Genomic DNA, 17,700 nt, shown 5'->3' on the forward strand with positions numbered 1-17,700 from the left:
ACATGCCACATCTGACTATTTAGTCAGGGGCACTGACCTCTTTTCCCTTAAATTGTCTAATAAAAAACAGTAACAGCCAACACAACAATAGCCATCCTATGTGAATGAATAAAAATTATACCTATGTTTGTGAGATTGGGAAAAATATAATATATTTTTGGTGTGGTGTAGAATTTTAATAATTAGTATGTATGCCATGAGATGAAAAAGGCTGAAAATCATTGCTGTAATAGATGATATGAAAATAGAGTTGACTAGACTGGCAACTGATGATATACTCAGGACATCTCTGTGTGACTCAGAGAATGGTGAGCTGTTTTAAGATATTAGGGAACTCAGGAAAGGGAGAAGGTTTGGAGGTGCAGAGAATGTATTCAGTTTGCCATAAATCAGATTTGACCTGGCAGCAGAGTAGTTTGTGCAGTGGGATTGGTTGGGAAAGTAGAAGGGTGACTCGGGGCAAGAGTCAGGGCATTAAATAAAGAACTTTTTGGACTGCTTAAAGGACTGCTATCTAGATTCTTGATAGCTGAAATTGCTGAGATGTGTGAAACTGTTGAAAAGCCTGGGCAAAGTATGTCTCTTATATTTAGAATTGTTACTGTTTTCTATGGAGAGGTGGTTTTTGTTATTCTATACTGGTTTTGGTTTCTTGGATGGCAACAACAACAGGTGATCCATGTACTACACTCAGAAGACAGCCCATCTCAGGCTAACATGCTAGATTTTCCAGGACTGACTGGTATGGCTCAGTGGATTGAGTGCTGGCCTGTGAACCCAAGAGTCACTAGTTTGATTCCCAGTCAGGGCACATGCCTGGGTTGAAGGCAAGGTTCCCAGTAGGGGGTGTGTGAGAGGCAGCTACATATTCTTGTTTTTTCTCCCTCTCTCCTTCCCTTCCCCTCTCTCTAAAATAAACAAACAAACAAACAAACAAATAAATAAAATATTTTTTAAAAGATGCTAGAGATTTTCCAGACCCAAAGATCTTCACAAACACTACTCTGTGTGCCTTTGATCTTCAAAATCTTAATTCCCTGGGTTTTAGAGGGTCATAGCTTCAATCAGTAAGTATTTGAATGACTACATACACAGATCATATGGGTAGCATGTTTGAAAAAAAAGTTTCTGCCTTCAAGTAATTGCAGAGTAGTTGGGAAAAAAAACAGCACTCAATAAATGACTTGTGAACTTAATCTACCTGTTATTTCACTCCTGTTTATGCCTGGGACCTCCAGGGGCATATCCCCATGGCCATACCTCAAGTCTTCTTATACTGACATAGTGAATTCATTCACTTCACTCTGACTACAACCCACATCCTAGCAATGTTCACTGAAAGGTACTTTTAAAACACTGGTTCTTTGACTTCATCAGAGCCTGTAGTCTAAAAACCTCTCTACTTGCAACTATATTAATTCCAGTTTAAATGCTGCTGCCCAAATCCCATTCTTCAGATTAATATCAACTTCAGCTTCCTTCATCAAACTTCAGTTTCTGGCAGAATCTGAAGCCCCAGGTGTGTTCAGCCACCTGTTTTGTTCATGCCTGAGCCAGGAAATTGCTAGAGAAGACCTGTCAACAGTGTTACTATAAAAATTCATGGCACCTGCTCTCAACATTGACCACAAATCCTGCTGTTTCCTTGTACTCTCTCCCATTCTCCACATTGGCCATTTCTTTGTATTCATCAAATCTCCAACCCTTATACCACCCTATTCCCTTTCAATGAATGACCCTACCTCTTGTAACTCGGAGAGACTGCAACTCCCTTCACCTCCAACTCTCAAACCTGTTAGCTCACCACTCTTTGCTGCTCTTGCATTGTTATGATGGAGGAGGTATCCTGCCAACCTATAGTGAAGCATTCTACCTAAATCACATATCCTTTTTACCTTAGGGCCCAAAGAAGAGAGAGTCTGAAGGCAGCAAGATTTATTAGGGGAAAGCTGTTTGTAACTCATGGATTGTTTAAAAAGAATGAAAAATCAGGGAGAGCTCTGAGCCTGGGTTATTAAGTAGAATGATATCTAAGAGGGATGTGGTAATTCAACTCATTTCAACAGCTGTTGGATTTCTTCAGAAGTTACTGTGGCATCCAAGTCCCTGTAGGCTTTATCTGTCTGTCAACCATGGGGAGGTACAGATTGAGGTGGCACCTTTCTCTCATATAATTTATATATTTATTTCTTACTCCTTTTGTATGCCAATAGTTTTCAACAAGAGCTGGTGGTGAGGCAATGCGGCAGAATTTCTACCACCTTTGTTAGCCATTAAGCTAGAAAATGATCTCCCGCCTTGGAACTTCTGAAAGCTCAGCATTATTTTCATTTTGTAAAAAAAAATAATAATTTTTGTTTATCTGTTTTCATTAAGCTTTTAGGATAATTTCTAAATGTCTAATTGCAGACAAGCAAGGTTGCCAGACACAAGTATTATATGGATTATAGGAATGGTCCAATTCCCCCTTCAGAGCATGAAGGCTGGGGCAGGGCGTATATAAGTAGGAAACTGGACAAGTAAATACAATTTTTAGTTTTTCCAATTTCAGCTTTATTCAGTTGTCTTTCAGTAAATGGCGTTATTTAACTTTTAAGTTGATAGAGGTAAAGCTGGTATAGAAAAAGCTTGTAAATGTTGGTTCTCTTCTCTTGATGGTTAAAGTTTTGAAACCTAATCCAATTCAAATAGCGTTACTATTTATGCATTGTGTTTTTATGTTTTAGGAACCCTGACTGCTCTCCTTCAACACGTTCAATATGAAGTTATTAGGAATACTTTTATTTTCTGGACTTATGACTGCTTGTAGAGGTAACTCTTATAGTTTTCCACCAAAGTTACTACTGGTATCCTTCGATGGCTTCAGAGCTGACTATTTACAGAACTATGAATTTCCTCATCTTCAGAATTTTATCAAAGAAGGTGTCATGGTAGAGCATGTTAAAAATGTTTTCATCACAAAAACATTTCCAAACCACTACAGTATTGTGACAGGCTTGTATGAAGAAAGCCATGGCATTGTAGCTAATGCCATGTATGATGTAACCACAAAGAAACATTTTTCTGACTTGAACAAGGATCCTTTTTGGTGGAATGAGGCAGTACCTATTTGGGTGACCAATGAGCTTCAGGAAAACAGATCAAGTGCTGCTGCTATGTGGCCTGGTACTGATATACCCATTCACAATACTACACCTTCCTATTATATGAATTATAGCTCCTCAGTGTCATTTCTGGACAGACTGAATAATATTACCATGTGGCTGAGCAATTCAAATCCACCAGTTACTTTTGCAGCACTCTATTGGGAAGAACCAGATGCAAGTGGACATAAATATGGACCCGAAGATAGAGGAAACATGAGCAGAGTCTTGAAAGAAATAGATGACCTTATTGGTAATTTAGTCTACAGACTCAAGATGTTAGGATTGTGGGAAAATCTTAATGTGATCATTACAAGTGATCATGGGATGACCCAGTGTTCTAAGGACAGACTGATAAACTTGGATCTCTGCATCAGTCGCTCAGACTACACTCTTATAGATTTGTCTCCAGTTGCTGCAATACTTCCCAAAAGAAGTAAGTAAACTTTTAACCAAGAGATAGTCTAATGGGGCAATGGATTGAGAAGCAAGGATTTGTAAAAGAATGAAGCTCTGGCTTTTGCAGTTCAGGACCATATATTCTTACACTTAATCAGAATGGGATTTTATGTTTTTCCTCTACAAGTTTTTAAGCAATTAGCTAAAGGTTTAAGTTCAGAATGATTATTTCTTTGCTTTTTGATATATATAATTATTCACATAAACAAAGACATTTTTACTCTTAAAAACATCTTGAATTTTTGTGTGACATATACCCTTTGTTTACTGATCTTCAAATTAGTGATCAGTAGTACTATGTAATTAGTTAATATTTACTTAGGAAGATGGTAGCTGTGAGAATTGTCCTCTTTGTATAAAAAGTCCATCAGGAATAATAACAAAATGAAAAAAGCTATATGAATGTTTTGAAGAAAGTGTGTGTGTGTGTGCATGCATGCCTGTCAACACTGTCACATGATTATTATTGCTCTGTTGTATAAGAATTAAAAGTGACTCAGTAGGTGATATTGTTCAGTATTTTTTCCAGTTATTCTAGGTAGAAGTACCTTTTCCTTATCAATCAACCATGACTTTTTTCTTTACTATTTCCTTTTGCTTCAGATAGAACAGAAGTTTATAACAAACTAAAAAACTGTAGCTTTCACATGAATGTTTATCTCAAAGAAGACATTCCTGCAAGGTTTCATTACCAACATAATGATCGAATTCAGCCTGTTATTTTGGTTGCTGATGAAGGCTGGACAATTGTGCTAAATAAATCATCACCAAAATGTAAGTATTAATGTAGGATATTTCTCGTGTCCTAGGAATAAATCATACATAACATTGTTCAGTTAACAAAGAACTTTGATTTAAAGATGTTGACAGTATAATTAGTTCAGTTTTCAACTAGATAATTGTGAGGTCTTCATTCAGTTTTCAGGTTTTTATTTCATAGCAATTCAGAGTAACCACAATTTCACCCTTACATTAGAAGGTTGGGTGACTTTAAGGGTGAAGGTGTAGTTTTACTTTTTTACCAAAACTGCAGTTACTTTCAGTAACTTTCAAGATTGCTTCTCATGATTTGTTAGGCAATGAAAGAGAAATAAGGAAATAAAGAAATAAAAGGAAAGTAAAGGACAAAGTAAACAGGGAGGTATTAGTTCAAATTTCTCTTTACTTTTTTATGTTAAAAAAATTTGTCCAAGTAACCCTAAGTCTTTCCCCAATGATGAAACCATTTGCCTGAATGCAGCTGTTTAGAACATAGGGCAGGAACGAGAAAGTAAACAAACAAAAATCTACTAGGTAAACAAAATAGATGTATCAAAATCTTTCCTAAAATTGAGGAAATGTGTAGGGGAGAGTTATAGGTCTTCCCTGAAATAAGCTTATTTAATGTTACATTCAATTTGAATACTTTTTTTTAAATTTGATTTTGTAGTTGATGGCAGGGATCAGAAAACTTTCTGTAAAAAGCCAGATAGTAAATACATATTTTAGACTTTGTGGAACATCTTGTCTCTGTCTGAGCTACTCAGCTCTTCCTTTATAGTGGGACAGCAGCCATAGACAGTATGTGTAAATAAATGGACATGAAGTGTTCCAGTGAAATTTTGTTTACAAAAGCAGGCGGAAGGCTGAATTTGGCTGGGAACTATTGTTTGCAGATCCCCGATCTATAGCAATTCAGAAGCATCAGGCAAGAAGACTAAGGGTCAATGGAATTACATATTATTTATATTTATTCATATTCCCATTATTGAAAACTTAGAAAATACAGAAAAGTTTAGAAAGAGAACAAAAATTATCCATAATCCCTCAGTACAGAGGTGCAGACAAATGTTAATTGTGGGAGTTTTTCCCCCTTCTAATCTTTTTTTTTCTATTACATATACTTGAATTGAAGTCATAATATCTATATATGTATAGTATTATATTCTCCTTTTTATTATATTGGTCATATGTATTTTCCTTATGAAATATTTTAAATATACAATTAAAGAATAATAAAACAACCACTGGACTTCACTCAGTCCCTGTACTTCATATGAAAATGGGAGCTTATTAAATGCAAGTGGTGTACATTAAAAGGCAATATTTGTTAAAATAAAGCTAAAATTTGAGAATCTGGTATTGGAGTTATATTAGGGACCATCACATTTGGGCTGGAGTCATGTGGGTAGACTTCACATTCAGTAGTACAAGGATGCTATCTGTGACATTGGCAGTTACCAGGCCCTCCAGGTGTTGAGTGTTCATTAACCGTCAATAAACCAGTACTATATTCTTATCACAGGAGCAGTTGTTAAAGGTAAGTCTGCAGATTTACAGTACTTCTTCACCATTGACTGGTTTTAACTCATTCCTGCTCTCCCTAGTTATTCAGGACTTTACCCGTACCACACTTTTTATCACTGGTGCTGTTTACCGTGGGCTTTGGTAAACACTGCTGGAGATTAACAGGTGAAATAAGTGGGTCTAGGACTGAAAAATAAGTACCTAAAATTGAGAAATAGTTTTAAAGCCTGAGACCATGACCAGTTGGGGAAAGGGGTATGTGTATGAAAAAGGGACATGGCTGAGTTGGAAAAAATAGAAAATTTTCTTTCTGGCCCCCAACTGGTCCAACTAATCAGAATTCTAATGGATGGGAATTACACTGGCAAGACTAGTATTTTACACTTAAAGCAACTTATTTTGTAATAGAAAGATTAACCTTATTTGCTAACATCATTTTGTTCTTTTTCAGTAGGTGACCATGGTTATGATAATTCTTTGCCTAGTATGCATCCATTTCTGGCTGCCCACGGTCCTGCATTTCACAAAGGCTACAAACACAGCACAGTTGACAGTGTGGATATTTATCCAATGATGTGCCACATCCTGGGATTGAAACCACATCCCAATAATGGAACCTTTGGTCACACTAAGTGTTTGTTAGTTGACCAGTGGTGCATTAAACTCCCAGAGGCCATTGGAATTGTTATTGGTGCACTCTTGATCTTAACCACTCTAACATGCCTCTTCATAATCATGCAGAATAGACTATCTGTCCCACGGCCATTTTCCCGACTTCAGCTACAAGAAGATGATGATGATCCTTTAATTGAGTAACATGTACTGGAGCTTATACAAAGTGTCTTTGCTTAGTCCTAAAACCAAGGATACACCCAAGGTATTATAACTATGAAAAAGTATACTTGGAAAGACAAAGAATTTATACCAAGCACACTAAAATTATTTTGTTTCCTTTGTGCCTTCTTTTGGTGCATTAGCTACTACCAAAACAAACAAACAAAAAGCAACCAACCAAACAAAAAATACACCCAACCCAAAACCTGACCATGGCAAAAATTGCTAGTAAATCATTAATTAACACTATTTCTCTAATTAGAAACATTTGTAAAGAAGAATACTGCCTTTTTTCTTTTTTCAATGAAAACTTGACACATTTTTAGATGAAAGAATACTAAAATTTAGTAGGCATGCTTTTCTAATAAATTTTTATATCTGTAAATCGAACAATGGAATCTTGTAATTAGTGGAATTTGTGTATCAGGGAGGAAAAGTTTCCTATATTTTTATATTTACCTTTAATAGAGTTTGTATCCCAAGTAAACCCTTGAGTTAGGAAATTCTCTGTGATGGTTAATAAAATCAGTTAACCAGGCAGAAAAGATTACACATATGAAGATATTATTTTAAGAGTAGCTATTATAAAAAAACTAACAAAGACAACGTGATACAAGGCCTCTGTCTTCACCTTTGTGTCTTTGTTAAGACCCTTAAGCTATTGAAATCTTGAAAGTTTTATCTTTTGAAGATTATTGCTAATAAGAAATTATGAAAATAGAGAAAAGTGCATTTCTCTGTGCTTAATGCCTTTGTGTAAGTTATTTGTATGTGTGCACAAGTGTGTTAGCATGTATGGGAGTGCAGACTTCATGTGACCTATAGAAGGTGCTCAGAGATGGACTTGACCGTAGGTAGGCTTCCACATTCCCATGGAACACAGCTATCGGGAACGGTTCTGTTTTCAGTCCATACTTGTTTACCTTCTTCTAACTCACAGGTTCAAACCAGAATTTTTAAAATTCATTCATACTTGTTACCATCTTTAACTTCTCATGATGATTATTATAATCAGAGGTATCTAAGTGCTACAGAAAAATTTATGACCTGATTACAGATCTTGTGTTGATTGGGTCAGAATAAGGAAGAGAGATTTTTAAGTTAATCTTTGGGACTTTTATGCCTTACTCTCTGGACAATAGAGTAGTTATATTTAAAATGGAATTTAGTATCTTTTGCTCTTTTACATTATTCTTATATTAAGTGGTAGAATAAACTCAACACTGGCTAACGTTTCCTAGTTTGAGTGCAAGTTGGTACCTTTTAATAATCAAAATTAATATGAAGGAAAGTTGTGGCAGGCTAGATTTTATCTATCAGAGGAAAAATTGGGTTAAAGAACAATTTGTTAGGACCTGAGGCAAGGTATTGATATTAATAGTGTGATCTTTAAAGTTTTGACAATATTAAATAAACTAGGCAATTGTTTGGCAGACACAAAAATAATCTACAGTATTTATGCAGCCCAGTTAAATATTGATTATCTGTGATGATTAAGAACAATGGTGCCAATCATCAAGTATATAACTTACCCTATTTGGTCTCTGCTAATTTCCTGATCCTGGTATTTAGTGCCTATAGTATTTGGGATTCTGGAGAAGCATTTCCACATCCTGCATAAATAATTCATGCTGTTATTGGTCATAAGTTAACTGTATTAAGAACAGCATAGTAAATAAATGAAATAAACCAGTAGGGCTAATTTTGCTTTTTTACAAATTTTATTTCTGATTTTTTTTCCTCACATAAAAGTTATCCTAAAAGCTAATAGTTGATCTGAATGAAATAATAGAAATTTTCTTTTCTACTTCAATTACCATTAAAAAACAACAACAAAGGATAGAACAGTCACTTTTAAAGCTGTGGACATTTTAAAAATAGTAGCAGGTTATTTTACATTCTTTGAATAGAGTTTGGTCCTTGGAATCATGTGAGTTTTAGTGACTGTATTAGCTCGATTGGTGGTTATGACTTTCAGAGATCTGTATGTGGCATCCAGTCTGCGAGTAGATTTTATCTAGGATAGAATAGGAATGGATGCCCTGTATGTGTCTTAACCTTTGAACAAAAGACACTTACCTATTTGTCTTGCCTTTCATTCTCAAAATATTAACTTTAAAATTGTAAGTCTACATATCTGTATATATATATATATACACACACACACACACACACACACACACATATACATATATACACATGGGAGAAGAATAGAATTTATTTAATCAAAGAGATGTTTATATATTGTCACATCGAACTTTGTGTTAACTCATTTGTATAAAGCATTATCACTGTTAAAGCCAGTGACCCTTTAATGCACTGAGAAAATCTTTTAGTAAAACTGGCCTTTTACCTTAAGATGTTGCTATATTTTGTTATATAATTGACAAATATGCTGCTATGTTTTCTGGGTTGTAGAAAGTATTCGGCTGTTTATGACATTTAACTGCTTATGACAACAATACACAAAGGTAATAAGAATGCTTTTTATTAAGTATTTTTTACTAATTCAGTGAATGAATTCAGAATAAGTACATTTACTTATAAAACAAGAACAGTTCTGCTGCTTTCACTTTTGTGCAAGTTATTCTGGTAATTATTTCAATGCTTAACATAGGCTTTGTGTTATTGTTCCATTAAGCTTGGTCTAAGAATTTATGGATACATTTTTGGATTAAAATGCCTTCTAATTGTTCTTGTGTTTCTCCTTCTTTAGCACATATCTGATAAGCTTTAAGGGTGATTTCATTTAATTTCATTTATTTGGAGGGTTTTACTTCATTGTTAATACATAAAGCTGCAAATGAAGGACAGAGATAGAAATAGCCTATTTATTGTCAATTCTTAAACTAGTGTGTAAATAAAATGACATGAGTGTGCTTTAAAAAATTTGTATGTGGTGCCTTAAAGTTAAAATAAAACATATTTTGATTATATTGTTTGAATTCATAGTTCATGACTTTGTTTATGATTTTAAAATTTATCTGAATAAAATCTGTCAAGACATTTTACTGTAATACTAAATATGGAATGCAACATCATTGATAATATTTTTAATTTGTCAGCTTGCATTATATACATACTGTGACAGATTTTGACATGACTTGGTAATACTACAAAAGTCCACATAAGCAGTCACTACAGATTTTTTTAACCAGGATTAAATGTATAACATTTAAAACAGTGTATAAATATATAATCCAACATAAGTACATTATTGGAAAGAAAGCCAATATAAATTTTGTAGAGCTTCAGAACTATAATTTACTGGATTACAGTAGAAAGGAAGAAGTTTGAAAAAGCTGATTGGAAAACACTAGGGTTAAGTGGGGGGTATAGTATTTAATTGTGTTTTGTACATAGCGGTTAAATATTTAATGTCTAAGTGAGTGTCAGTTCAACAAAGTTTCCTCTGGTAGAGCAGTGACTAACTCATTTCCTACTCTTACATTCAGTAAACACTGCTAGGAACTGTGGGAAGTACGATAAAAGGCACTTCCTTTACTCTGGAAGAGTTTGGTGGTGTTTCAAAAGTGGTAAAACTAACAAATTACTTCACTTTCATAGCCAGAGGTGGTGGAAAGGATCAATAGAAAGTAACCCCAGCCCTGGCTGGCGTAGCTCAGTGGATTGAGCGCGGGCTGGGAACCTAAGTGTCCCAGGTTCGATTCCCAGCCAGGGTACATTCCTGGGTTGCAGGCCATAACCCCCAGCAACCGCACATTGATGTTTCTCTCTCTCTCTCTCTCTCTCTCTCTCTCTCTCTATCTCCCTCCCTTCCCTCTCTAAAATAAATAAATAAATAAAATCTTTAAAAAAAAAAAAGAAAGTAACCCCAAAATAAATCTAGACAACCCATAATAAAAATACACATTTTTATAAAAGGGTTCCATGTAGGTCAGACCCAGACACTGTAGTATTTATACATTGTTTGAATTGGCCACGGAGGAGAGAATATTTTTTATGATTTTATAACATCGATGTGAGAGAGAAACATTGATCAGTTGCCTCTCAGACATGCCCCAACTGGGGACCGAGCCTACAACCCAGGCATGTGCCCTGACTGTAATCGGACCAGGGATCTTTTTCTTTGCGGGATGATGCCCAGCCAAGAGGCACACCAGTCAGGGCAGAGATTGATATTTTTTACACAGCATTTCTGTGAAGGCGTGTGTGTGTGTGTGTTTGTAAAGACATGCAGGAGTTGTGTTTCCAGTAAAATGGTAGAGTATGTTGTTCAAACCAACCCTCTTGCTGAGGTCTAGAAATCTGGACAAAATATAACAGATCTGCGCTATGGCGATGAGGAATTACCATGACAGTGAAGAATCAAGAGGCCAGGATTCTGAAGAGGGAAGAAATCTGTAAAAGTGAGTTCCTAGTGGAATCTGAATTCTGCAAGAGGCAGCTGAGAGCCTGAAAAGCTAGTCAAAAAAGGAGTTTCGAGGAGGAGTGTAAGGAGGGATCAATGTAAAGAAGATGAGGAGAAGCAGAACACATACAAATCCTAAGAGCTTACTGTACACAATTTGGCAGAAATAACTTGAAAATACAGATTAAATGGGTAATTTCCTAGGAAAAAACATTTAATAAAATTGATTTCAGGAGAGAGAGAAATCTAAAACCAATTTCTGTATTAAACATTGGGAAAATTATTAACTACTGTATAAAAAAGTATCAGGCCCAAAAGACACTAGTAACCTTTTTCAGTGCCTCTTTATCATGTTTGACTATAGTTAGTTACCTCATAAAACTAGCATTTTACTAAAAGAAAAACATGAGTTTTGAGGTGAATATAACATTGATCTCTAACCTGATAAAAATAGCACCAAAGAAATAAAACTACAGAACAATCTCAAATGAGGGGAAAAAATTGAAAATCAAATCCAGTACATCAATAGCTAAATGGAAATAGACTGGGCATTCCAAGGAAATGGCAGAGATTGTCTGACAGGATGATAAAGCAAGATCCAACTATATGTAGCCTATAAGACATAAACTTTAAATACAAAATTGCAAATTGAAAGCAAAAGAATAGAAAGTTGTATACCATGCAAACTGTCAGATAGCTTGAGTACCTACATAGTCCAGCACAAATAACACCCCTTGTTTATTACAAAACCATAAGCATGAAATTCTGTAACATAACAATATTATACCCAAGCACACCATATGACATTTTAGGTGAAATGTTCAAATTAAAACTATAAATTATTACACCCATATTATTACCCTACTAACCACACTCAAGCAGGCATTACTTCTGCTGGCTTTGTATATGAATATCAGATAAAGTAGCTTCAAGAATTCCCAGAGATAGGGACATTTCACAACAACAAAAGGGCTAATACAGATAACAATTTTAAAATGTTCACACCTAAAACAAACCTTAAAAGTTCGTGAATCAAAAAAGCGATGGGATAAAAGAAAGATAACCATAAATGTAATTGAAAAATTTAGCTCCTTGGATAAGAACTAATATAACTAGACCAAGAAAAAAATGAGTAAGGACATAGAAGATGTGAGTGATGGCATCAACCACATTGACTTAAATGACGTTTAGAGAAGATGCAGCCCCAAACTGCAGAAGACATATTCTTTTCAAGTGCATGTGGAATTACCACCAAAAGAAATTATATGTATGACCATAAAACAAGTTTCAGTAATCTCAAAAAATTGCAATCCTACAAAGTACGTTTTCTGACCACAATGAATTAAATTAGATTCCATAGTAAAAACATTAAGAAAAACCTTAACTATTTGGAAGTTAAACAATATACTTCTAAAAAGAAGCCATAGCATAAATGAGTGAATGTACTGAACTGAATGAAAATGAATTTATAACATGCCAAATTCTGTAGTCCACAGCTAAGAAGTACTTAAAGGTAAGTTTAGAACCTTGAATGCCTGTCTTTGAGAGGCAGAAAGGTTCAAAATCAATGATTTAAGCTTCCTCTTTAGGGAGCTTGTAAAAAGATGGAGAAAATCCAAAGTAAGTAGAAGGTAGAAAATAGTAAAGATAAAATTAGAATTAATGAAATAAGAGAAAAGTAGAGAAAATCCATAAAGCCAAAATTTGTTTTTTTAAATATCAGTAAAAATTGGCAAGCCCTTAACAAAATTGATGAAGAAAAAAGGAGCTGGTACAAATTAGCAGTATCAGTAATAAAAGAGGGGCCACCACTATAGACCTCATAGCAAAAAGATATTAAGGGACTATTATGCCAATAAATTTGACAGCGGATAAAATGGCAAATTCCAGAAAATACAACTTATCAAAATTGATACAAAACCAAATGGATAACTTTAATAGTTACACCGATCACAAAAGTTAATTTGTTATCAAAAACATCCCCACAAAGAAAACTCCAAGTTTAGGTGATTTTACTGATTAGTTCTACCAGTAAATGATTTTACTGGAAGAAATGATTTTCACAAACTTTTACAGACAACAGAGGAAAAAGAAACATCCTAACTGAATTTATGAGGCCAGTATACCACTGCAACGAGAACCTCACAGAGAAATTAGAATCATAAGCCAACCCCTATGAATAAAAATTTCATAACAAAATATTATCTAATTGAATTCAGCAGTATTTAAAAAGGATAATGCACGTGAACAAGTGGAATTTATCCTGGGAGCACAACATCAGCTCAGTATTTGAAAATCAATGTTACCCATATTAATAAGGAAAAGAAAAAAAGGAAAAACAATAATAAATGTAGAAAAATCATTTGGCAAAATTTACTACCTATTTATTATTCAAAACAAAACAGCTCACCAAATTTGGAATAGAAAGGAACTTAAAGCTGATAATTAACACACATAAACATATATATAAAACATATCACATATGTAATGCCACATCTATATGCCACAAATCTACAGCTGATGTCATACTGAATTCTAATATTTAAATACCATAAACCTACCACTAAATGACTGAATGATGAAATATTTATTAAATTTTTTTCTCCTAAAATCAGGAACTCCTAAAATAGGACTTACTCTATATGATACCAAGAGCTATCATAAAGTTATAATAATTAAAACAGTATGGTGTTGACACAAGGAGAGTCAAATAGATGAACAGAATTGATGACCTTTATTAAACTGAAGAATCCATACATATGTGGGTGTATTAGACATCTTTTGTATACACCTCAGGTTCACTGAACCCCCAGTCTTATCCTGGTTTAGACCTGCTTCCCACAGATGCAACCTAACAACGCTTAGCCTCTTTCTTCCTGGCCCAGACACTATGGCACTAGGTGCCTATGAGATCACATTTGGCACTTACGCGTGAACTACCCAGGAGTAATTGGAGTTAATATTCATGTACCACTCACCCAGTGGGGTTGGAGGTTGATGGGAAAATGCTGTGCTTCCCTCTTCCATTCCTCAGGCAGGCAGTTCTGAGATACATTTGATAAGGTTCCTCTGAAGGACCTGTGGGAACTGGCACTCATAACAGTGGCCAATTCTCTAATTTAGGCTTTATAGGCTTTCTCTACTTCTTTCCTTCATTCCCTGTCCTTCACTCTCATTTCTTGGGATCACTTCATAGATAAATTGCCTGCATAACAGGCCTTTGTCTCAAACATGGCTTTTGGGAAACCCCAGGTTAAATAGTGGGTTCACATACTATATCCAACAGAAAATGTATACGTATATGCACCAAAATACACATAAAAGAATGGTCATAGCAGCATTACTCATATTATCATCAGATTGGAAATGATCCAAATACCCAAAACTCAAAACAATACATAAATTGTGGTATATTCCTAATTGCATGAAGCGATGAAAATAAAGCACTGGATGAATCTCACATAATCTTGAGAGAACAAAGCCAAAAAGAAATGAATATATATTGTATAATTCCATTTAGATAAAATTTTAAAATAGGGGAAAGTATCCTATTGTGTTCATAGTCAGGGCAGTGTTACCTTCAGGCATGAGGTTGGAGGAGTGCTGGTAATTTCCCATCTTGTATTTCCTTTCTAAAGTGAAGTTACATGAATTTGTTCACTTATTGATAATTAGCCACATATACACTTTATAATTTATACACTTTTGTAGTATGTTTTACTTCAATAAAAAGGTTAAGTAACAGTACGTTTTAAATTTCTTACTGATTATGCTATTACAGCTGTTCCAGTTTTCCCCCCATTCCCAACCCCACCCCCAACCAGCAACCCCCCACTCCCTTAGTTCACGTCCATGGGTCATGCATCTACCTTCATTGGCAATTGCACTTCCTATGCTTGCTCTTAACATCCCCCTGCCTATTCTGTAACCACCAATTTGTGCTTTTTAATTCCTGCACCTTTCCCCCACCATTCCTCCAGAACTCCCTCTGCACTGGCCACCATCCCAATGTTCTCCATATGATTCTGTTTCTCTTCTGCTTGTTTGCTTAGTTTGTTTTTTAGGCTCAGTTGTTAATAGTTATGTATTTTTGCCATTTTAATGTTCAGTTTTGATCTTCTTTTTCTTAAATAAGTCCTTTCAGCCTTTCATATAATAATCATGATGAACTCCTTTAGTTTTACCTTGTCTGGGAAGCACTTTATGTGCCCTTCAATTTTAAATGAAAGCTTTACTGGTTACAGTAATCTTGGATGTAGGTCCTTGCCTTTCATGACTTGGAATACTTCTTTCCAGCCCCTTCTTGCCTGCAAGGTTTCTTTTGAGAAATCAGCTCATAGTCTTATGGGAACTCCTTTGTAGGTAATTATCTGCTTTTTTCTTGCTGCTTTTAAGACTATACCTTCGGTAGTTTAATTATGATGTGTCTTGCTGTGGTTCTCTTTGTGTCCATCTTGTTTGGGACTCCATGCTTCCTGGACTCTCATGTCTATTTCCTTCACCAAATTAGGGAAGTTTTCTTTTATTATTTTTTTCAAATAAGTTTCCAATTTCTTGCTCTTTCTAGTCTCTTTCTGGCACCACTATGATGCGAATGTTGGAACATTTGAAATTGTCCTAGAGACTCCCTACAGTATCTTCAACTTTTTGGAATCGTTTTTCATCTTGCTGTACTGATTGAATGTCTTTTTCTTCTTTATGTTTCAAATTGATTTGATTCTTGGTTTCATCCATTCCACTGTTGATTCCCTGTAACTGTTCTTTATTTTAATTAATATATCCTTCATTTCTGCCTGGAACTTTTTTATGCTGTTGAAAGTACCCACTGAGTTCTTGGAGCTTCCTTATAACCAGTGTTTTAAACTCTGCATCTGATAGATCGCTTGTCTCCAGTTTGTTTAGTTGTTTTTTGTGGAGTTTTGTTCTGGTCTTTCATTTGGGCTGTATTTCTTTGTCTTCTCATTTTGACAGCCTCCCTGTGTTTGTTTCTATGTATTAGGTAGAGTTGCTTTGACTCTGTGTCTTGGTAGCATGACCTAATGCAGTAGGTGTCCTGTAGGGTCCAGTGACACAGCCTCCCCTATCACCCAAGCTGGGCACTTGAGGTGCTCGCTCCATGTGGTCTGAGTACTCCCTGCTCTTGTAGATGAGTCTTGATTGCTGTCAGCAGCTCAATGGGAGGGATTTACTCAATCCAGACAGCTGGTAGAACTGGCTGTGACCTCTGGCCAGCAACCACCTCCCTCTGTGGCTTGTGGAGGTGATTGAGTCATGCTCCAACATGGTCTGTAACTTTCCACTGGGTGCTTAGGCTCTGGGGTTTCCTGGGCAGTGTAGGCTAAGGTCAGCCTCCACCTGTGTTCTGTCTGGGGCCCACTGGTGTAAGCTATAAAGCAACTTACACATGGCTGCTGCTAGTGTAAGGCCTGGGGCCACTGAGAGGTATGGGGGCTGGGTCCAGCTGTTGCTTATTTGAGCAGATTTAGGAAGGTCTGAAGCCTGCACCTAGCCCAGCCTTTCATATGGAAAAGCCTCATGGCTTTGGGTGGGTTTGTAATTTGGATGGGTAGGGCCCTTAGGTAATTGTTTGGTTGGGGTTTACCGTATGAGCCAGGTTGATGGAGATCCATACATGGTGCTGCCACACTGTGGCTCTATTGAGGAAGGGCGCTCAGAAAAGGTACAATGGCTGCTGTGTACAGGTCTGTCTGGGCAGAAGCTGGCCCCCCCTCACCCTAGTGCTAGTTACTTCTGTTCCCCTCCACATGCTACTCGTGCCCTTCAAGATGCTGCCCCTGTGCTTGAGCCCAATATGTGTCTGGGTAAGTCCATGCACAGTGTGAGGCCCTTTACAAGAAGAGGCCTGAGAATCCGTTTCCTCTGCCAACCCACCACTGGTTTTTACAGCCAGAAGTTATGGGGACTTATCTTCCTGGCACTGGAACCTGGGCTGGGTGGTCTGATGTGGGGCTGGGATCCCTCACTCCTGATATACCCTCTGTTTTATATCCGCCATACATGGGTTTGGGACCAGCTGGTTCCACATCTGCACAGTTCTACCCCTCCACCTTTCCTACCCATCTGGATGAATGCGGTTCTTTAACTCCTTAGTTGTTGGTCTTCAATACAGCTCGATTTCCTAATGGGTCTGAGTGCTGCATGTTCTGTAGTTTAGCTGTAATTTCGATGTGGTTGTGTGAGGTGGCGAGAGCATTCACCTACCCCTCCATCTTGACTGGAAATCCTCAGTACCAGTACATTGTACAAAGAAACAGAACTTCAGACAAATAAAAACTTGGAATGTGTAAAAAAATAAAAGACTAAGGTTTGGAAGATGAAGGATCTTAAATGGTGAAATAAAAAGAAAAGTTGGAAAATATCAAGAGACGAACAACCAACCAGTTCAAAAGGTTCGACGTCCAACTAATGTGCCAAAAAGGGTAAACAGAAATGAATTAAAGGAAAATATAAACTAAAAAATGAGAATTTGCTAGAATAAGAAAGAAATACAAGCCTTAAAATGAAAGGGACCCCTAAGAGGCAAGTAACCTTAGATAGTAAGTGTAACATTTCAGGGAACTGAGGATTTTAAAACAAATGCTATGA

The 17,700-nt window shown here is 36.1% G+C and overlaps 1 protein-coding gene across 6 annotated transcripts in view; it reads left to right on the plus strand.

Annotated features, from left to right (window-relative positions):
- ENPP4 (ectonucleotide pyrophosphatase/phosphodiesterase 4) overlaps positions 1 to 17,700 on the plus strand; it is a 32,408-nt gene that overhangs the window by 12,993 nt on the left and 1,715 nt on the right. For 5 of the 6 annotated variants that reach the window (XM_045844170.1, XM_045844167.1, XM_045844169.1 and 2 more), the window contains 3 exons: positions 2,727 to 3,579; positions 4,206 to 4,376; positions 6,340 to 9,667. In XM_045844170.1, the coding sequence (XP_045700126.1) occupies positions 2,760 to 3,579; positions 4,206 to 4,376; positions 6,340 to 6,704 (1,356 nt within the window). In that variant the 5' untranslated portion in view covers positions 2,727 to 2,759 and the 3' untranslated portion in view covers positions 6,705 to 9,667. Of the gene's footprint in view, positions 1 to 2,726; positions 3,580 to 4,205; positions 4,377 to 6,339; positions 9,668 to 17,700 lie in introns of those variants that run through there. The other variant, XM_045844171.1, reaches the window with a different exon arrangement.

Source organism: Phyllostomus hastatus, unplaced genomic scaffold, assembly GCF_019186645.2.
Source record: "Phyllostomus hastatus isolate PE091 unplaced genomic scaffold, TTU_PhHast_1.1 phas_contig_40, whole genome shotgun sequence".
In the NCBI taxonomy this organism is placed as follows: domain Eukaryota; kingdom Metazoa; phylum Chordata; class Mammalia; order Chiroptera; family Phyllostomidae; genus Phyllostomus; species Phyllostomus hastatus.